General features: G+C 40.2%; 1 protein-coding gene across 2 annotated transcripts in view; it reads left to right on the forward strand.

Moving 5' to 3' along the window:
• LOC136857400 (ecto-NOX disulfide-thiol exchanger 2) overlaps nt 1-23,013 on the forward strand; it is a 152,677-nt gene that overhangs the window by 34,396 nt on the left and 95,268 nt on the right. For both annotated transcript variants that reach the window (XM_067136038.2, XM_067136039.2), the window contains exons 4-6: nt 7,223-7,454; nt 13,616-13,741; nt 17,567-17,800. In XM_067136038.2, coding sequence (XP_066992139.1) covers nt 7,223-7,454; nt 13,616-13,741; nt 17,567-17,800 — 592 coding nt within the window. The remainder of the gene's footprint in view (nt 1-7,222; nt 7,455-13,615; nt 13,742-17,566; nt 17,801-23,013) is intronic.

Consider the following 23,013-nt stretch of genomic DNA (forward strand, 5'->3'; position numbering starts at 1 on the left):
TAGCTCTTTGTACACGACTTTGTTAGGTATTAACCGCCACTGTCCATCTTTCTGGTATTTTTTTGTTGATGCAGGTTCTTCCTATCCTCCTTTCATTTTTCTGAAGTCTGTCAGTCTTTGATTGTTTATTCAGGTAAAAAAGTGTTTCTGTTGCATATGTAGCTTCCGGTTTTATAACTGTGTTGTGTTTTATTTTTGTATTTATTGATAGACATTTCTTTTTGTAGATATCCCATGTTAATTTTTGTGCTTTAGCTAATCTATTTGTTCTTGTTTGGATTGAGATTTTTTCATTTAGGTTATGTGTTATTACTTCTCCAAGGTATTTAAATTGAGTTACTATTTTGATTTTATTACCATTTATGGTAACTTCTTTTAGTTGTGTTGGTTTTTGGGGCATAATTTCTGTTTTTCAAATGATATTTTGAGGCCAATTTTATTTGCAACGTTTTGAAGTTCTGATATTTGGGTTTTTGCTTCTTTTATGTCCACTGCTAGTAATGCTAAATCGTCAGCAAAACCCTGGCAATTTGTTTTGATTTTTTGGCCAATCTTTATTTTGGGGAGACATTTCCTAAACCATTCCCTCATTACCATTTCTAGAGCACAATTAAATAATAGTGGTGAGAGTCCATCTCCCTGCCGTAGTCCAGTTTTAATTTAAAATGTCTATGGTGCTTCACCCCTAAACTTCACTTTTGATTTGGTGTTGGTGAGAGTCAATTTTATCATGTTTATTAATTTGAGGTGTAGTCCAAGGTGTACTAAAATTTTAAACAGAGATTCTCTATGGATGCAATCATATGCTTTCTTGAAATCTACAAATGTTATCACCATATCTCTGTATCTTCTCCTGTTATAGTCCATTATCAATTTAAGACTCATGATCTGATCAGGACAGCTCCCCCATGGTCTGAAACCTCCTTGATATTCTCCTAGTTCTTTCTCAAGTTGTAAACTTATCCTATTAAGGATGATTATTGAAAATATTTTGTATGTTATGTCTAGGAGCGAGATTCCCCTGTAGTTATTAGGGTGGGTTTTGTCTCCTTTTTTGTGCAATGGATGAATGAGGGCTGTTGTTCAGTGTTCTGGTAGTTCTTCTTTAATCCAGATAGAGACAAGTTGTTGATGGAGAGCAACTTTTGCTAATGTTCCTGCGTATTTCCAGATTTCCGCAAAGGTCTGATCATCTCCTGGTGCTTTGTAGTTTTTTAATTTATTCAGAGCTTGGTAGATTTCCTTTATTGTGGGGGGATTAATGTTCTCTGGTGGTGTTTTTATTGGGGTATTGGTGTCCAAATGAAGGAGTTCTGTAAGTTCCTTACAATTTAAAAACTTGTTGAAATATTTAGCCAGAATTTCTGCATTTTCGTTATTGTAATGAGCCAGCTTACCATTTTCATCCTTCATCAGTAGGGTCGGGGGTTCATATTTTTGAAGCTGCTTTCTGAAGGTTTTGTGGTAGTCCCTTGATTGAGTTTTATTGAATTGTTCTTCAATTAATTGCAGTGTGTCCTTATGATGTCTTTTTATTCTTTTTAAGAGTTGGGTAGTTTCTTTTCTCTGTTTTACTAGATTTTGATAGAATATTTCTGTTTTTTGGAACTGATGTAACAGCCATGCCTGATGTCTTTTCTCCACTGTTTCATCACATTCACTGTTGCACCATTGGTGTTTTTTACGTGGTTTAATTGGAGCCAGGTCTTCTGCAATTTGTTTAAGGTTGTGTACCAAGTCCTCAAGTTTATCTGTGATTTTTAGTTTTTCAGTTGCTTTCTGGTAATTTTTGTTGTTGATTAGCTGGGTAGGATCTATTTTTCTTCTAGTTTTAAGGGCTTGCTTTTGTTGTCTCCTGGGAAGTGAGTTTAATTTTAATTTTAACCCTTTCCGCTCGTGTGTCGACCTGAGGTCGATAGCCGTCACTCAGCGTTATAGCTCGTGTGTCGACCCTGAGTCGACACAATGTTTCGCCGCTGGTTGCTAGGTTACCTGGAATGCCAGGTCTTTTGTACTTCGTTTCGTAAGTGCTGGTCCCTTCCGGAAACTGAAAGAAACCAAATAGGTGTGTTTTAGTTTCTCTTTGCTTGGCAAAATTGCTCCGTTTCCTTGACAATGGAAAGCAGTCGCGTGAAGCAACATGGCGGCGCACAGTCTGACCGAAGCTGAGATTCTTCCGTCTATTTCGGCTGATTGTTTTTATAGTGACCATGAAAATGGTGAAAATTTTGAATCTGGCAATGAAAGAGATATATCTATTAGTGATTCAAATGGCGATATTGATATCAGCGTCGCAAGAAATCATGGAGGCGGCGATAGTATTTTGACTTGTCCCGGTCCCAGTGATACAGTGCTGACTTCAAACATACCTTGGAGATCGCGGAGAACGGGTGATGCAGGATTACCCAAATGTCCTTACAGATTAGTCAGTGCATTCATAAATTGTGGCAATCGACTTAAAATAGAACTAGTGTACTGGTAGCTATTTTTTTACTGATCAGTTGATAACCTCTATTGTCCATGAGACAAACAAATTTGCCGAAATATAAATTACAGAAAAATACTCCACTTCTGAAGAGATCTGTCTGGTGGTTTTCTTGGAAAGCTGTGACATTAGAAGAGCTGAAGGGATTTATTGGTACAATTATCAACATGGGGATGAACAGTAAGGCAAAAATGCAGGATTAATTTAGTGCAGACTGGTTGGATAAGCAAGCAGGGCTCCATCCAAGCATTTGCTTTGAACGCTTCCACACACTAAAGACATACCGTTAAGAAAGTGAAAAACATGATTTTGTCATGTAAATACCATACATTCATTAATTTTGTAGTTTCTTCCTGTATTATTGTTCCAACCAGTACTTAACACCAGGTTTTAAAATATGAAGAATGCTGACAAAAATAAATGCGAGTTGGGAGAAATCAGGACGTACAAATAATTCGAGTGGAAAGGGTTAACTATGCAGTGATCTGAACCTGTGTCTATTCCTCGGAGGACTTTGACGTTATAGTTCTCTTTGTGGTGGTATTTGTCCATGCAGATGTGATTCAGTTGCCATTCTCCTTTAGTGTAGTCAGGATGTTTCCATGTTTTGAGTTTTTGAGGTTTCCTCTTAAAACATGTAGAGTTTGAGATTAAATTATGGTTTGTACACAGGTCATCTAGTCTCTCTCCATTTTTATTTGTTTTCTTGTGTGCTGGCCATTTTCCGATGATGTCACAGTATTTTCTTTCTCTGCCTAGTTGAGTGTTGAAGTCGCCTATTAATAATTTTACATGGGATGTTATCTATGGTCTGGTCCAATAGGTCCCAAAATTCTTCTGTTTCCTCATGGTCTTTTGAGGAGTTGTTTTTATCATTAGTGGGAGCATGGGCATTTATTATAGTATAGATTTTATTAGATGCCTTTAAAGTGAGCGTTGAGAGTCATGGAGACTATGATTTGAATTCTTGAACTGAGTTTATTATTTCAAGGCTGACCAAAAATCCTGTTCCATATTGTGGGACATTCATCACTCTCTTCCGAGGTATACCTTTATAAAGTCTGTACCATTGAGATTCCAAGGCATCCTGGTCAGTGTTTCTAATTTCCTGTAATCCCATGATAAGAGTTTTGTGTTGGTCCATTATGTTGATCACTTTTAGTTTACCGGTTTGCATGAGTGAGTTTATATTGTGTGTAGAGAAGTAGGTTATCTGCTTTGGTTTGATTCTTGATTTTGTCTCGTTCGTGTATGTGGTACTGGGGTATTTCCGTGCCTTCGACTTCACGGTATCTTTCAGGTGGCAGCCCACCGTATCCGAATGCTGCCTTCTCTGAACTCTTGGTTCAGCCGGTGGAGTATTCCTTAAAAGACCTTCCATGGTTGACTGTCATGGTGTCACCTGTGTGGGACTAGGTCCCGAATTACAACTCTGGATGTGATCCAGTGAGGTGATAATGAGGCCGCTCCTCTGGAGTACAGACGCCTTGTGCAGCCACCCCTAATCTGGAGAACAGACGCTGCATAATGGATTCCAGTGGCATTTCCTCCACTGTGGGGACCATCACCCCACCCAAAGGGCCTCATTTGCCCGAAGCCGTTGGCCCCCTTAGTGAGTCAGGTTATTTCCCGCCGCCCAACCCTCGGCGTTGGCAGTTTTACAGCTGGGTGCCAGACCAGCAAACCCTCCTCCTTTCTCATTCCGGACTTGGGACCGGACAATGGCGGAGTTATAATGGCATTTTACTGTAGTAAGTAAAATCTTTTGAAAAAAAACTGGTTGTGTCAGCGCCACTCTACAGTACCCGCAGACAGCAACGAGTGCTGCCCATTTCATAGTTGATTGGATCTCTCTGTAGAAGTCAGTGGAGCCCATCCTATACGAGTTACTCAGAATTACAGACTTAGTAAGATCTGGACAGACTTAAATGTAGTGAACAGATTTGGTATGGGGACTTCTTGCACAGCTATCTATCCTATTTACTCTTATATGTTCCCCACTTTGTTTCAAAATTTTGAGATGAAAAATATTGGGTTGTAACTGGGAGGACTTTTGATGGAAAGTACTTAATTCCCTGGAGATATGGGCTTAAGGAGTTTATATCAGTTTATCCTGAATAGTTATGATTGTTTCATATGATATGGATGATAACAATTATAGTGGATGTACTGTTGGATGCAGGACGTCCAGAGACATTTGGATCACTATGGGCTTTTTGCAATTTCATCTGATGTCTGTATCCATTGTTTTTTGAGGTTAAGTTATAAGCAATCATGTGCTCATGTGGTGCATGTTAAGACCTCTGTCAGTATGCACCGACAGATGGTCTCAGACTCTTGAGAAGTATTTATGGTGTCTTCAATAGTTTGATGACTATTATGGTGAACACACTGTGCCACATGATTAATGTTCTCATTCATCTGTGCAATCTGTTAATCAGAAAGGCAGTGGAACCTTGATCCCTTTTTAATACACTTTTGGTCTCAATATACTACCATTAGCATTGTGAAAGCCTGTGAAGATCATTTCGTTTTCATTTCCCTTTGTCGGGCTCCTGCCAGGTCGGGGTGTTGATGGCACTTCTCCACCGTTGCCTCTCCTTCCACCCATCCTTTTCAGTAATTGTATTCCACTCCAGTCTTCTTTTTCTTATACTCTTCTTGACAGAGTCTATCCATCTTGCTCTGGGCCTCCCTCTTGCCCTCTTTCCTTCTATCTTAGCCTCCAACACTTGTTTTGGTATCCTTCTGTCCTGCATCCTCATAACATGTCCAAACCATCTCAATTCAATTTTTCTCCATCATACCACTCACTTTTACTACCCGTATCTCTTTTCTGACTTCAACATTTCTTTCTCTCTCTCTCTCTCCTTGTTATCCTTACCATACTCCTCAGGAACTTCATCTCACTGGCCTGAATTTTACTCTAATGTTTTGCTGTCAAAGTCCAAGTCTCTGACACATACTTTAATATAGTGGTATAGTACATCTTGTACATTATCTCTTTACATTTCACAGGGACCTCTCTGTTCCTCACCAGGTTCCTTACATTCTGGTAGAATATATTTCCTACTAGTACCCTTCTGCTGATCTCCTTATCCAGCCTTGCATCTTCCATTATTTCACTTCCCAAATATTTGAAGCATTCAACAACCTCAAGGTTTTGTCTGGTGATACTTAAGATTCCGTTTCCTTCTCTTTCTCCTCTTGTCTGTTTTGCTCTTCTCCACACGTGAGTTTCATACCATATTTCTCAATATTGTCATTTGAAGCCTCTAGTTGGATTTGCACTTCTGTATTCTGATAGATATTTAACTCATATGTTTTCAAAATAGATGAGGGCTGAAGAAACAATCTTTCATGTTTCTTTCATCACTACACAAACAGGCCACATGTTTCTTTTCAGCCATGATTGATCTTGTGGTTACTTTTGGCGTCATTAGGGGGACTGATATCCACACTTCCAGAAGGAGTGAAACTTGAGAAAACTTCGTTCTTGATGTAAAGGAGTTGATCTTGATGTTGAGGAGAAAGTTAAGGAAGGAGAAGGAGAATTTAGCAGAAAAGGACTTGCACAGAACAGATGGGGAAAAAACAAACAAAAAAAACACAACAACAACAGAGGGGAACTCAATGGGGACTGGCAAGTGTGTAATGCTGCTCCAGCCCCTGTGTTGGGGGACATTAGAATGCATCCACGATATCCCCTGCTTGTCGTAAATGGTGTCACCCTGTGGGTGGGGGCAGTAGAATAACACCCACGGTATTCCCTGCCTGTTGTAAAAGGCAACTAAAAGGGGCACCAGGGGCTCTGATCTTGGGTGCATGCGTTGGTGACCACGGGGCTCTTAGCTGAGTCCTGGCATTACTTCCACTTTCTTGTGCCAGCCTCCTCACTTCCATCTATCCTATCCGACCTCTCTTGGTCAACTCTCTTTCTTTTCTAACCCCAACAGTATTAGAGCACTCAGGGCCTAGGGCGTCTTCCATTTTCACATCCTTCGTGGCCCTTGTCTTTCTTTGGCTGATACCTTCATTTTTTAAAGTGTCAGATCCTTTCCTTTTTTTCTCTCTGATTAGTGTTATATAGAGGATAGTTGCCCAGTTGTACTTTCTCTTAAAACAATAATCACCACCACCATATTGTAAATGGTGACCGAAAGAAGACCCATGAGCTTTCATCTTGGGAGCGTGGGTTGGCAACCTTCAGTCCCCTAGCTGAGTCTGGCATTGCTTCCAGTTACTTGTGCCAGGCTCCTCACTTTTATGTTTCTTGTCCGACCTCCGTTAGTCAACTCTTGTTCTTTTCTGACCGACGCCTAGGGAGTCTTTCGTTTTTACGCCTTTCCTTTTCTTTTGCTGATACCTTCATTCTTTGAAATGTTGGAACTCTCCCATTTTCCTTCTAATTATTGTTAATAGAGGATGGTTGCCCAGTTGTACTTCCTCTTCAAACAGTAATCACCACCGCATATGCTGCTTCCTCTTTCTGTACTGGTTTGTCATCATTTTTGTCCTTTGGTGGTCTGATCCTGCTTCCTATCTCTGTTTTTTATTTGCTGTATCATTATAGCATAGTGTGATAGGAAGATACTTCTTGTTTCTTGAACAGTATCGTAGTTACCAGTATCATTCTACTCTTTAGGAGATGAACTAATTTATGTGAATATAATTTGTACATTGTTCTTAAACTTGTGGACTACAGTTAGAAGTGTCTAATGTTTTCTGTGTATTCAGTATGGCATGATGGGAGGGATGATGCCAGATGGTACGATAATGGGAGCTGACGGTACCATGATGCCGGCTGACCCGAGCATGATGGCTGCTGGACCGATGACCAAGGAGATCATCCACTGCAAGTCTTGTACGTTATTCCCTCCGAACCCCAATGCTCCACCTCCCACGACACGAGAAAGGCCTCCTGGTTGCAGAACTATCTTTGTTGGTGGTCTTCCCGAGAATACAACAGGTATGTATATTATGTGGTGGACGATATCTCTGTATTAAGAGGCGGCCTGAGTCGGTTCTAGAACCACCTTTTATTTCAAAATATCGCCACTAGTCTCATTGCTGTCGACAGCTAACTCCATTGATAGTTACATAGCGGGTGCATAGATGTCGGTAAGAAAGGCCAAGGCCGAGCGAGCGATTCCCCTCTCACCCTCCAACGTCACATAGTCTGTCCACCAGGAAGTTGTGATACAGTACTTGCACGGAGCTGATGGTGTTGACATTTGTACGGAATGTGAAACATTCCAGGAAATTATTGAGCGTGGGTTAGTGCTGAGCAAAACAGTCAAAATAAGGTACTGTTTCCGACAAAAATAAATGAAATGGCGTATGGCTTTTAGTGTCGGGAGTGTCCGAAGACAAGTTTGGCTCGCCAGATAGGTCTTTTGATTTGACTCCCGTAGGCGACCTGCGCGTCGTGATAAGGATGAAATGATGATAGAGACGACACATACACCCATCCCCCATGCCGGAGAAATTAACCAATTATGGTTAAAATTCCCAACCCTGCCGGAAATCGAACCCGGGACCCCTGTGACCAGAGGCCAGCACGCTGGACACTGTTTCCGATGTTGAAATGAAGTAGTGCATCAACCCCGTCCCTGCCTCACGTCTTTCCCTGTACCGGCCAGTCAGTGATACATAGTATAATTCTATCCAATGAAAATACAAACTGATATAACAGAAGTTAATTAATTTACGCATTTTTTAGTCACACGGTGATACTTTGGACATACGATAAAGATTGTAACGCGACCAAGAACGGAATTTTCCAACAACCCGGAGTAAAAAAAAAAAAGCCTTACAAATTTATAACAGTTTTTCCCCTTGGAAACACACAGTTCTGAAATATATAAACAATGTATAAAACATCCCTTTGCATATTGTGTTAAAATTTGAATTCGATCAAATAACTTGTTTTCGGAGACGTAGAGGTGCCGGAATGTTGTCCCGCAAGAGTTCTTAAACGTGTCGACCTTCCAATACCACCGCACTGAGCCAGGATCAAACCTGCCAAGGGACAGAAGGCCTGCGTTCCAACCTTCGAGCCTTCCAATACCACCGCACTGACCCAGGATCAAACCTGCCAAGGGACAGAAGGCCTGCGTTCCAACCTTCGAGCCGTTGTGAGAGTCTCTTTGTCTTTACAAAGACGGATTTGAAGTCGTATGTTTTCGTATATATCCATTAGTTCTGTATTTCATTACTTGAGTGGAGCGTAATTAAAGTTACTACTAAGCTCGAAAAAATACCACGTCATTCTCGCTCTTCATGACGTCAGGCGCTTTAGCCAATAGGAACGCTGCTCACCGGAATGACCTATCTGACCTGTGAGTTCTTATAGTTACGTTGGAAAACCCCATTTCCAAGAAATACAAGGATTGTAAACGACGGTTTTGTATACCCACCCGTTGTGAAACTCTGAAACGCTACTGGTAAAGAACGCAACAGCTGAAGGGCACTGCAACTTCCCTCTGTAGGTGGGGGTAGTAGAATAACAACCACAGTATCCCCTGCCTGTCGTAAGAGGCGACTAAAGCGGGCCCCATGGGCTCTGAACTAGGGAGTCTGGGTTGGCGACCACGGAGCCCTTAGCTGAGTCCTAGCTTTATTTCCACTTACCACGAACCTACTACGCTGGCGTAGGAGGGGGAGAGGTGATACTCCCACGTGGCGCGTCCCAGGTGGCGGATAGGGGAGTCCTAACCGGCTTGCCGGCGGACTTGAGGGAAATAAAATACCTCTTGCGGACCAAACACACTACCCCCTGCGGGTGGGGGACGCACATGTAGAATACACCCGCAGTATCCCTTGCCTGTCGTAAAAGGGGCGACCAAGGGATGATTGAATTAGGACCATGAAACTACTTTTGATTCGTATCATCACGCGGGGAACACCATGGGTTGCCTGTACTTGCGAGTAGTACCACTACATTAGGTACGAAATAGGTTTGTGATTAGTTGCAGTAAAAAGCCTGGCCTGGTGGTTTCCAGTATCCGTGCGTCGTACCCATGTGAGCAACACCGCGGGTCTGGGCGTAGCCTGTGAGTTGTACCGCTATATGAGCGGCACCGTGGGTCAGCGTTGCCTGTGATTGGTACCCACTATGTGAGGAACACCACGGGAATACCGGCGCCCATGACTAGTACACCTAGGTGAGGAACCTTACCGGTTTGCGTTGGCTATGAGTGGCGCCATTGTGTGAGAAACACCATAGGTCTGCGTTCCCTGTACGACGTGCAATACTTGTGAGTAGTACCATCTTGTGTGGAACACCGTGAGTCTTCGCTACTTTTGATTAGTACCCCAAATTGACAAATACCATGGTTGTACTTTACTCGCGACATGTACCATTCTGTGAGGCCTTAGACGTAGATTTAGCACCCCTTCAGACATCAGGCATCATTGTGCTTTATAAGTGGTCCCTCAGCCTGTTGCCATTTCTTGATGGATGCAGTATTTTTGTATCCGTCTCTTGGCACAGGCCAGAGCAAAGTGTAGCTTCCACCAAAGTCCCAGTCTCATCCATGGCTGTGACAATATGGAAGCTGCTGGGGTATGAGTGGTGCTGTTTAATGACATTTGGAGCACAAATAGTATCTGAATGTTATGAAAGGTGTTGCTCATAGGATCAGTCGTGCTGCAGTAGCACCTTCTGGTCCAGTGAGGAAAGTAATGGCAAACTACCTCACTCATCTTGCCTAGTACGCCTCATTTGGGCTCTGCCATTGGTTTTTGTGGTTTTCCTATAACTGCACAGCCTTTGGTGGTGCTATTTGAGGATCCAACCAGCCTCTGGGCTGATGACCTAACAGACAGACAAGTGGTCCCTTGGTCAGTAATACTCTAATTCACTACCTACTTTTTGAGTCTGATCCACTGTTTTTTGTTTTTTTTTTTGTTTTTTGTTGGGTTCATGTCCATCCATTCATTTTTCATGACATTTTTTATTTATTTTGGTCAGTGGATGAATTTGAACTTTTTGTTATTTCATTTCGTACCATTAGGGGCCGATGACCTTGATGTTAGGCCCCTTTAAACAACAAGCATCATCATCATCATCATAATATTTCCACTTACTTGTGCCGGGATCCTCACTTTCATATATCCTTCTTTAAGTGTCATCTCTTTTTTTTTCCTAGTTGCTTTACGTCGCACCGACACAGATAGGTCTTATGGCGACGATGAGACAGGAAAGGGCTAGGAGTGGGAAGGAAGTGGGCGTGGCCTTAATTGAATCGGTTATTTCAGAAAGCAGTCAAGTGCCAAAAAATGGAAACATGAGTTAATGGCAGAATATGTTACTAAGAGGGTATATGCACATTTTGGTGCTGAAACCAGCCAAGAAACATCGTCCTATAATGGTCAGGCATTATGATGAATTTCGTATTTAGTTCAGAAACCAGTTAAGTTACACCGCTTGGTTGGTTTCTGCGGTAAACTGCTGGTACCTTTCCGGTTGGCACTGCTGTTCTGAATCCAGAATAACCAGCTGTTCATCTTTTTTTGTTGTCATTGTTGTGTTTCTGGAATCGCATGTTCCTAGTTTTGTGAACAACTGATTCAAAAAGTTTCTTTTGTTTAGTGCAGTGTTTTTTATATTCTTAGTGATATATCTGAAAATTCAGAAGCGGGTTCGAATCCCACTGTCGGCAGCCCTGGAGATGGTTTTCCGTGGTTTCCCATTTTCACACCAGGCAAATGCTGTGGCTGTAACTTAATTAAGGCCACGGACGCTTCCATCCGACTCCTAGGCCTTTCCTATCCCGTCGTCGCCATAAGACCTATCTGTCTCGGTGCGACATAAAGCCACTAGCAAAAAAATAAATAAATAAATAAATAAATAAATCAGAAGACGAACCTGTATCTAAAAGGAAACGAGGAGTGGTAGACAAACAAACTCACACGCGCAATATTATTCGGAATGTAAGGGTAAAAGGAGAAGGTTATATTTCTTACTCAGACAAGGAAGTACCTGGTCTGAGCCCTACATTATTCTTTGTTTTTGGTGCCCATCAATATCAAGAAGATACGTGAACTAAATGCCTTAAAACCTTTCCTGATGGAATATGGACACTTTTATGACAGCATTTTACAATGGCCTACTACAGAGACAGAATGTGCTGTAGAGTTTGTTTATGAGGAATGATTACCTCCTGTCATGATGAGCAGGCATTGCTGATTTCATCCTTTTGTATCAGCAATACAGTCTAAACCTATTAAAATATGTTTTTTTTTTTCACAAATATGCAAATAGAAACAGGCTCACTGCTTTGGACTTAACTTGCAAATTGGGCAACATGGCAGTGAATTCATACGTGCCTAATGTTTGAGATAAAATTTTAAAATAATTTAATTGTATAAAGTCCACCTCTGCAATACATGTTTGCCATTTGATAAAAAGTCTGTCTAAAAAGCTACATAAGACACGTTTCAACCTAGCCTAGAGGTCATCATCAGCGAAAATAACATAAAGAGGAAAGACATATACAAAAAACAGTGATACGTAATACAGTGAATACAGTGAGGTCAACACCGACCCAACCTGATTTATACAAGCACACGGCTGGAGGAAAGAGGAAATCCTGGCTACACTTATATTCTCCATGAAGAAATGTAATGGATCTTTCGAAACTTCACTCCGTTTCCAGACATATGACAAATAGAACAACATTTAAGTCTTCACAATTTTTAAGCATTTCCTCCAGCCAACCAATAGCTGTATTAAATACGGTTGGACCCACACTTACAACAAAATTCATCCAAGTTTGAAGCTATGTACATTTTAAAGACAGATTTCCATTGCATTTGTAGATTGTGTTTTAAGATTGAAGCTATGTACATTTTCAACATAGATTTCCATTGCATTTTGTTGATTGTATTTTATCTCAAGTTTTTTTTGTATCACCGTTTTTTTAGCTGATGACCTCTAGGCTAGGTCGAAACATGTCCTATGTAGCTTTTTAGACAGATCATTTATCAAATGGCAAACGTGTATTGAACAGGTGGACTTTATACAGTGAAATTCTTTAAAATTTTATCTTAGATATTTAAAGTCAATAATGGAACTGGAATGAAGTTCATTACTTGTAATGCCTAATGTTTGTTGCATACTTCTCTCAGATGGAAAGAAAGTTCACAGACCCCCATAGAAATGCCTGCCAACAGGAGAAATGTGCAGGAAATGTCTCTTGTGGGCAAGTAGTCATCAGATAGGACAATAGAACGCGAGAAGGGAGTTCTTTCCTCTGATGAGGTGCAGGGTCAGAAGTTTCAGTGTGTGTGCGCCAAGCCATCAGATTGGGCACATTTGGAACAGACTACAAAATACTCTATTTGGGGGTGTTTCACACATGAATGTCTGGGACAATTAGTTCCAGCCAAAGGTATGATGAAAGTGACCATTGCCGGGCTGAGTGGTTCAGACAGCGCTGGCCTTCAGACCCCAACTTGGCAGGTTCAATCCAGGCTTAGTCCGGTGCGGTGGTATTTGAAGGTGCTCAAATATGTCAGCCTCATGTCGGTAGATTTACTGGCACATAAAAGAACTCCTGTGGGACTAAATTCTGGCACCTTGGCATTTCCAAAAACCGTTTTAAAGAAGCAGTTAGTTGGACATAAAGCCAATAGCATTATGATTAAAAGTGACCAGTACACTGGAATACTAAAAAGGAGAGTTCTTTGTGAACTCCACAGAAGGTTTGCAATTGGTGATGGAGGTTTTCTCCTTGCCACGTTTGAAAGAAATTAACTTCAGGGATAACAGTATTTGTGCGCTAGAGCGGCATGGGACTCCCCTGACATTAATCTCGTAGGAAACTTGGCCTATTTGCAAAAAGAGATGTTGATAGAATCTAATTGGAGTGTGATACTATCATAATGATGAAATAAATGCCCCGAGCTTGTGGAATTCGTGCCACGTCATGTAATATTAGATATTAATAACAAGATATTTTAATTAAATGTTTTCTTTTTCATGTATTTTGTAGTTTTATTAATCTAGTATTAATTTTAGCAGACTGAGAAACTTCAAGGTTTTATTTTGAGATTGTGTCAATGTGTGGTGCATTTTACAATGCTTATCAAGGGATTCTGTAACAAATTTTTGCTATGTTTCAGAGGAGATAATTCATGAGATATTCGAGAGGTGTGGGGAGATGACAACCGTGAGGCTAAGCAAGAAGAACTTCTGTCACATTCGTTTTGTTTTCGAATCTTCTGTAGATGCGGCCATATACTTATCTGGTAAGTGTTATGACCCTGACTACATCCAGAGACTTGTGTTTTTAGAAGTGACTGTAAGCGAATTTTATAAAAAGAATTATAAATCACTTGTTAAGGTTATGAGGGGAGACAGAATCCAGAATACAGTTAAAGTCAAAGACAGCATATGAAAAGATGGGATTAAGAATTAGCAGTAATAATAATAATAATAATAATAATAATAATAATAATAATAATAATAATAATAATAATAATAATAATAAATGCTGTATGGCCTCCGTAGAGGCCTCATTGGAGGTCTTTTGAGTTGATGCACCTGTGTGACCTACACACCATCAAACAAGAAATAAGCAGTTGAATACAAACTCCCCACGGCACTTAACGCCCTTGAAAGGGCCTTGGCCTGCAAAGTGACCGCTGCTCGGCCCGAAGGCCTGCAGATTACGAGGGGTCGTGTGGTCAGCTCGGCGCATCCTCTCAGCCGTTATTCTGGGCTTTCGAGACCGGGTTGAATACAAATTCCTTGGTTATATTGCTCGATGTGCCACCTTCTCAGGGATGGATCTTTTCCCCAATCCTCAAATGATACACTGTATAAAATGTACATGGTGGGGAAAAAAAATATTTCTGATTGTGTCATTAATTCAATGCAGTTTTATTACACAACATTACACAATTAACATGAACATTTAACACATCATTTATCGAACAGCAGGGTATTTAATGTGTTGTCTGCCACTGTTTATGATGAGCTCCATGCGCTTGTTGAACCTCATAACTATAGCTTCACACTGCTCCCGGCTGATATTCTGGGGAACCGTCTGTGTCCTCCCAAAGATGTAGAAGATTACCTGGAGTGAATTTCAAGCACTGTTCTTTCATTAATCCCCACAAAAATGCATCTCGCCCTGATAGATCAGAGCTTCATGCAGGATATGAAAAATATATACCTCTTTAACCCAGGAGGACGTGAGCTCTCTGTCAAGATGCAAGGATGCTCAGTGGGTGAAAATTACCCACAACCTAAAATCCTGCCCACCGGGCTAGTTGGCCGTGCGGGTAGGGGCGCGCAGCTGTGAGCTTGCACCCGGGAGATAATGGGTTTGAACCCCACTGTCGGCATCCCTGAAGATGGTTTTCCGTGGCTTCCCATTTTCACACCAGGCAAATGCTGGGGCTATACCTTAATTAAGGCCATGGCCGCTTCCTTCCCATTCCTAGGACTTTCCTATCCCATTGTCGCCATAAGACCTATCTGTTGGTGCGATGTAAAACACAGAGCAAAAAAAATCCTGCTGGAGCAGATAAAGGATAATGGTGATCTTAATTACAAATATAAATCATCAGATCAAATGTGTGCCATATTTACTTGCATAATTTTTGAACGCTGGCTTTTTAGTGTAAAGTGGGGAATTTTCACTGTTTTAACGCACCTGTATTCTTGAGCATTTACTGTGCTGTTCTGTGCGTGTTGCAAAATATGGGTGGGAAGTAGCAGGCTTTCTATTTTGAAATCTAGTATTTCCAAATTGCAGTGCTTGACTAGTTCATTGTGTGAGACAGCAGTGACCTGACACAGCAACACTCTGCTTAGCCTGTTCAGAACATAATATTCTTTGCAAGTGCTTCACATGTATTCTGTGACCTTGTAACTGTGTATTATTAAACCCACGATGAGAAATTATTTTGGTAATACTTCACCATATAAACTCATGGTAATCAGTTATGCAGAGATTAACGGAAATAGGGCAGCAGAGTCAGAGTACAATGTGCAATACTAGCAGGATCAGAAAAATCCACTTCGAACTACCAATAAGTGACTCAACCCTTTTGCAGCCAAGCAAAACTGTTAAGTTTCCACAAATAGAAGAGGAACATATAGAATGTGTGACATAGTTGCATAACAATGGATATGCTGATTCTCATGACATGAATTCTTCAGAGATAATTGGAAACATTTTCAAGAAAATGGGAATCTTGAATATATTGGACGAAAGTGAAGATGATTTTCTCTGGAAAGGTGCAAGTGATAAAAGAAATTCTTGTTGCAGTAGCGACGAAGAATAGTATATAAAGGAAAGGATTTTTTCTTTTCTTCTAACGATGGAAAGCTGCTAGACCCCTTCAAGGGCACAGTAGCTTGACGACATAATAAGACTTTGGGGAAAGCTTTTTCATAACATTAATAAGACAGCAATCAGCTTCAGAGGATCCCTTAATAAACAAAAATTCAAGAGACCCATTTTCACCAAATTAAATCAAATTACAGTACTCACTTCGGAAAAGAAGAGCAGCTGAATAGAACAGTTAAAAAAAAAAAAAATGAATGACTAAGAAAATCATACACATCGTATATGAACAGAGGTGCTGTATACTAACAAATCTTTGACGTCTACTGAAGTGAATTGTTTTAAATTAGGTTAGAACATAAGTAGATCCATCTTCCCTTCCCATTTCACTGCCCCACTCAACCCTCCCCAAATATTTTAATTATTTTTTGTTTTAAGCATAACAAAGGTACTATTTTAACATGGGTTTTTAGAAGGAGAAAATTCTATGTAATTTTGCCTAAGCAATGTAATGTAGCTGAAAATATTCTTAAGGAATGAAACATGTACTACTAAAAATTAATTTGCTTAAAGCAAATATATAGTATCAAGCAGGTGGAAGTTTACTTTTATTGATTTAATGGTGTTATCAGCTCGCAACGGCAAGAGTATCATTCTACTATCATTAGGCTACTTCAAACCCAGGTGTTTAACTTGGCCAGTGGTAAGTTTATGCTCTTGACAGTTCAGAAGGAAACTCGTGCTATAATTTTACACCAAATGACTATCAAGCTCTTCCTATATTCCTTTGTAATTTTTTTATATCATCATTACACAGATAGTGGATTTTTTGCCTATATTTTTAATCTATGCGAGTAAACATGGTACAGTCGAAACTGGTTAAGACGTCCCTCTCTAGCGCGTTTCCATGGTTATTACGTCATTATTCTAAAGTCCCAGTCCATGACCTATTAAATACATGTTAAAGAAACCTGGATAGCACATTTACGTCACTCTTTAGTACATTTATAATAGTCCCACCATAGGAAATTTAAATTAGCGTTCCTGGTCACGTTGCCCGCACGATGCACCAGCGACAACTGGCCTGGGTGAGGATTAGGTAGAGAACTTCATTTCCCGGCCCTAGCGTGTTGGCCTACAACTGCAGCGAGAGTCAGTCAAAATGAAGAGGTGTTTTATGATACGAATAAAAAGACGGTGGGATCATCTAATAGGCCATATACTTAGACGTGATGGGTTATTGAAGAAAATAATAGATGGTTCCATAGAGGAAAGAAGTTATAGACAACGATCAAGATTAGAGTACATAACGTAAATATTAGATGACACGAGATGTGACTCCTACTACAAACTGAAACGTGAAGAATGGAGATCTGCTGTCAACCAGCCTCACAGCTGATCACTAGAGAGAGAGTGAGGTTAATTGTGTAAAAATGTACATAAGTTAGGCCTACTGTACTTACCCACAGTGGTTTGCAGGACATTCAGTTACGGAGAAGAAAAAAGCTGGACATTTTGCAAATGATGAAAAATTAAAGCATATTGAGAGTGCGGATGCTAATCCACACATGAAACGTGTGCAAATAGCTCAGATGTTGGACATTCCTGTGATAACTTTAAACATAATTGTAAGCGACTTGTATAGTTTGCGTCTCTAAAAACGTTTTTCCTTGATGATTTGCTAAGATGGTGTTCTTAAAATGTATTTTTTCATTATTTATTTCATTAATTATAATTGTAAACACTTGTTTCTTATCTCTGTTTGTGTTTTCCTCAGGTTATCGTATTCGGTTGGGATCCAACACTGACGCACCCAACACCGGGCGATTACACGTAGACTACGCTCAGGCACGTGATGATCTCTACGAGTGGGAATGCCGCCAGCGAGCTCTGCAGCGTGAGCAGAGGCACCGAGAACGCATGGAGCAGGAACGCCTGCGACCGCCCTCTCCTCCTCCTGTTGTACACTACACTGACCACGAAGCAGTCACTATCTCGGAGAAGATCAAAGGTATGTGGCTTCATACAGTAATTTGTGATATTTGAAGTCATCTCTTTTCAGTTTTGACCTGGTTAATTTATAACTGTTAGGTTCTTCAGTCTGCTGAAACTAATTTTGAAAAAATAAATTTATAAATTACCTGAAAAAGAAAACATATGGTAACAGAATTATACCTGAAAAAGAAGCTTTGGAAATTATGTTTGTTAGATCAGCTGTACAGAAAACAAGGAAAGATAGAATTAGAAATGGCCAGATATGAGGGGGTGCCCAAAAATAACTGGTTCACACCAGGCAAATGCTGGAGCTGTACCTTACTTAAGGCCACAGCCGCTTCCTTCCAACTCCTAGGCCTTTCCTATCCCATCGTCACCATAAGACCTATCTGTGTCGGTGCGACGTAAAGCCAGTAGCAAAAAAATAACATAAGTTTGAGTAGTTCGCATTGAAAATTTTATTTTTGTGAAAAGTGTTTCATATTTACATGTATCCTTTAGTTCTTATCCATTAATTCAACATCATTATATGTGATTTCAACACTCGCAGCAGGAGTGTACAAGACTGTCACGTTACTTATAAACTTCAATTGAATATTTCATCTTCAGGAAAATGTTACATTTTTACATATATCCTTTAGAGTGTGAACATTGTCATATACCATATTTACTCGTGTATTAGACCCCCTCGCGTGTAGACCCCCCTCCCCCCTGGCTTTTCGAGACAAAGAAAATGAAAAAATAAATCTCGCATATAAGACCCCCCAACGTAATTCATCAAAGAAGAACAATGATTCCGCTTCAAAGCGGGTACAAGTCTTATTGCAGCTCTAATGACATCACACAAATTTGTGAATAGTTTCGTCCATACTACCTACGCAATGAAACCACGTCGAATCCATGCGGTACCTACATCTGTGTTTCGTAGTTAAGAAATGTCTTCCTCTGTAGCATAGGTCTACTGCAGCTGTGATGACGTCGCACAAATACTGTGGGTGAATAGGCCTAGCTTCGTGTCCGACCCGCGCATTGCAAGCATGCATCAGTCATGCTATATGTCTGTGTTTTGTAGTTAATAATAATCCACCAGCATAATGGTTAGCACAATTAGTTGCTGTTCTCGGGAGTCTGACTTCGATTCCCTGTACCATACTGCCAGATATGTATGAATGGCAGGAAGGTTGATATGCAGTAAAAGCGGAACATGTAACTTTCCCCACCACTGAGCGTGTGTCTAAAAAGAGCTGTACCACCTCGGGATGAGGAAACGAGTTTACTTTAGTTGAGAAATATTCACGGTTGTTGCTATTTATACACCAGGCGAGACCATTAACAAAGTGGTCGTTTAATATCTCTTAACTCGGGTCGTTATAGGTATACCTATATTTGTACAGAAGTAAGTTTAAAATGTGATAAAAGCTATCCAATTAAAACGATTGTTTACTCGCCAACGTACCTAACAAATAATAATAATAATTTTATGTCCCTACGTAGGCCTACTTTAAACGATTTTCGGAGATGCCAAACAAAACATACAACAAAGGTACAAAATTAAACATTATGATAATAAAATGCATTACCGCTACACCTGTAGATATCCATAAATGTGGTATATTTTCCTGTTATTTATTTTTATTCTTTCTGTCGAGGAACTTTTGGCACTATCAGGGCGATAATATACCTAACCTAAACAATGTGGTCTGTCTTATCTCATGGACAGCTGTTTACGTAAATCCTGATGTGATAAATGTAGAGAACAAGCATGAAATGTACTTAAAAATAAGGGTCTGTGTTTTAACAGCCGCAGTTACCAAAAGAATGTTTCCAGTTACCATGTATTACATTCGGAAGTACAACTCGTAACATACACTAGTAATCAGCTGATGGTTTGGCATGCCTTCTACAGCATGGCTTTATTCGGATGGAGTGGCTTCTGCTACATATACACCATCTGGGAATATCAGAGACGTCTCCAGAAACCATTTGGGAATAGATTCACACTGTTTAGACTCTATAGTCAGGAACGAAGTTATTTTTAAAAGGTTCAAAAAGACGGGACCTCGTATGCTTTCGATTGCAGTGCATGGCTCAAAAAGAATGAAGCATGGCTGACACAAGTGATGAGATGGCAGTGAAGATGACGTCACTTGATATGCCGACATGCAGGTAACAGGGCAGGGAAGTAGATGGCGCAAGGCAATCATATTCAAATGAAAGCAGTGATCAGGTTTACTGTGCGGTAGGCGTACTGCTGAACTGACAGAGACAAATGACTGGCCATTAAGTTCTTTTGTATCAATATTTAATTATATGATAACACGATACCCTTATCCCTTTTTCTACGGGGTGTGAGACGAATCTTCGTAGCGAGTTTTTACGGCCGTATGCCCTTTCTGACGTCAGCCTCACCAGAGGAATTAATGAGATGTAACGAATGACGTGATATGAGTAACTAAAACTGACTTTTATATGTACCGTTTGCCTAAAAGTCGTGGCCACCCTGTTTTTTTACGTTTAGAAATACTGCCTTCTGACGAAAATAACCAGTATAACTTGAATACATTCGAAGTTTGTTAACTAATAGTATAGAATGTTTACACGTACAATTTATAGCTCTTTATAGCCTAGAAGTCATGTTCACTGCACAAAATTTTGAGGTTATCGCATATTGGACCCCCCTCTACTATTTTTGGCTGTAAAAGTGGGGGAAATAAAGGGTCTAATAACGCAAGTAAATATGATATTTTGTGTTATGTGTGTTGATAATTGTATACTTTTTGCCCTGCTCTTTCAGTTGGCTATGATGGTACCAAATATGTGTCGAAACAAACCGAATTAAACATGTTGTAACATAAGTTTGTACAACTGTATATCAGTGTATTGAATAGGTGGAACCTCTTAACTCTCTTTTTAACATTGTGTTTCTGATGCTAAGCATGTATAGCACAGCTCATTGCCAGTTCAGTGCCGCCTGTGTTGTCGACCTGGCTTGTTCTGTTCAACTGCAGTGATTGTTTTTGCTAGCACTGTTTTGTTCTTCTTTCGTTTTTTATGATGGTAAGTTTAAGTGAACAATGTGCAAACCTTTTATTGGGAAGTTTTAAGAATATGCGCAACAGTGTTTGTCAAAAAAGACCCGATTTGTGGCAGACAGGAGACTAGAAGATTGACAATCTTCTTATGTTAATTGACAATCTTCTTATGTTAATTTTAAGGACACTTCCTCTAAAGCATTGATACTTTGTCATTTTATGAATTTTTCATCTAAACAGTGTTATGTGGCTGAAGGTGTTTATAATATACGAAACATGTACCACTTTTAACCAATAAGTTGCCTTAAGCAATTTAGTGTAGCGACAAGGTGGAAAATAAAAAATACTTATTTGTGAAACTACAGGATAGAACGACGGACTCAACTCAGCAATAACACAGTACTCAGTACTCCACAGTAGTACACTCGCATGCAATACTGACTGACTGGCTGGCTGTCTATATAGTCAGGCTTTGCAAACAGTCTGGAAAGCAGATATTCCCAAAACAGTCATGATCGTTGGTCGTCTCAAGGTATTTAGTAGTGGCCGAAGGTTCCCAGGGGGATGACAGAGGGACGTCGGCACTCCTCGCTTCTTCCTGGCTGGTTGCCTGTGCAGGCGAGCGAACTCGTGGCTGGGGACAGCCTAACTTGCTCGTCCCCCCTTGGAATCAGCATGGCGGCCAATGCACCACAATATTTTATGTATATATGTGTATTTTGTTGTGTACATATTGATGTTATTCCATGCCATATGCATAAAAATTATAGCCACATGGCAAACTAGGACAAACTCATACATGTTCTGTGCAGACAATGAAAACTTTGTGCGTTTAATAATAATAATAATAATAATAATAATAATAATAATAATAATAATAATAATAATAATTTATGGCTGTCTGTATCTCAGTGTAATCTACAGGTAAATATTGTACACGACTACACTTAGTGTAGTGTAGCATTATTAGCACAGACTCTTGTTATCTGCAACAGCCGATGCTACCACCTTCAGAACATTTTCATCCACCATAGCCCAGATATTAAGCTAACTAAACAACATACAGGTACCACTAACTTAATTATAGTTCACGACACAAAGTCTCTTTGATTTCTGCATGTACCAGGTCATTCTAGAATGTTTATCCCATTAGACAGTTACGTCTAAAAGTCAAATTATGTGTAATCTATAATGCATTCAATGTCTGTGGTGAGAATCTATGAACCTAAATAATACAATACAATACAATGCATTTGACTCTCTCCCTTGTCCTTCCTGTAGTCGTTCACATCGGATCACACCATATGAAAATGCTATCCCAGTCAACTGCTCAAAAGTTTGAATTCTGATGTGTGTAATATATTTTAACTGTGTTTCTACTTCCTTTTCAATTTCCAATTACAGTGAAACCTCGGTTCTCCGTTTTTCGAGGGACCATAAAAATAAAACGTACAACACGGGAAAATGGAAAATCCGGGAATGAATGAAAACCATCAACAATTTGGCTAAACATCACAAAAATGAAATATGTATACAGTGAAACCTCGATTCTCCGTTTTTCGAGGGACCATGAAAATAAAACGTAAAATACGGGAAAACGGAAAATCCGGGAATGAATGAAAACCATCAACAATTTGGCTAAACATCACAAAAATGAAATATGTATAATTATAATCTTACAAAACTCCTAAACCAAACCAGTGGGACTTTGCCTGCCAAGCGACCGCTGCTCAGCCCAAAGGACTCCAGATTACGAGGTGCGCATGGTCAGTGCGACGAATCCTCTCGGCCGATATTTCTGGCTCTGTAGATCGGGGTCGCCATCTCACCATTAGATAGCTCCACAATTAAAGGTTATCACGTAGGCTGAGTGGACCTGGAACCAGACTTATATCCAGGTAAAATTGTCTGACCTGGTCGCAATCGAACCCGGGCCTCTGGATGAGAGGCGGGCATGTTAGACCACGAAACCGCATTAATTACCGGTACGCGAATTCAAAATCTCAATACTTTATATTCAGTTTTACAGGGGAATCTTCGTCAGTTTCCCGTGAAAACTTCTTTCAGTTCAGCGACTTTGATTAGGCTAGCAAAGTCTTCGAAACATCTAATAACGCCAAGCCAAACGACAGTCGACCACAAGTAGTTTTTAATTCTCTCATCTAATAAAATAAAGCACATTAGATACGAAAGCACC

The sequence above is a fragment of the Anabrus simplex genome, chromosome 1 (assembly GCF_040414725.1).
Source record: "Anabrus simplex isolate iqAnaSimp1 chromosome 1, ASM4041472v1, whole genome shotgun sequence".
Classification (NCBI taxonomy): Eukaryota; Metazoa; Arthropoda; class Insecta; order Orthoptera; family Tettigoniidae; genus Anabrus; species Anabrus simplex.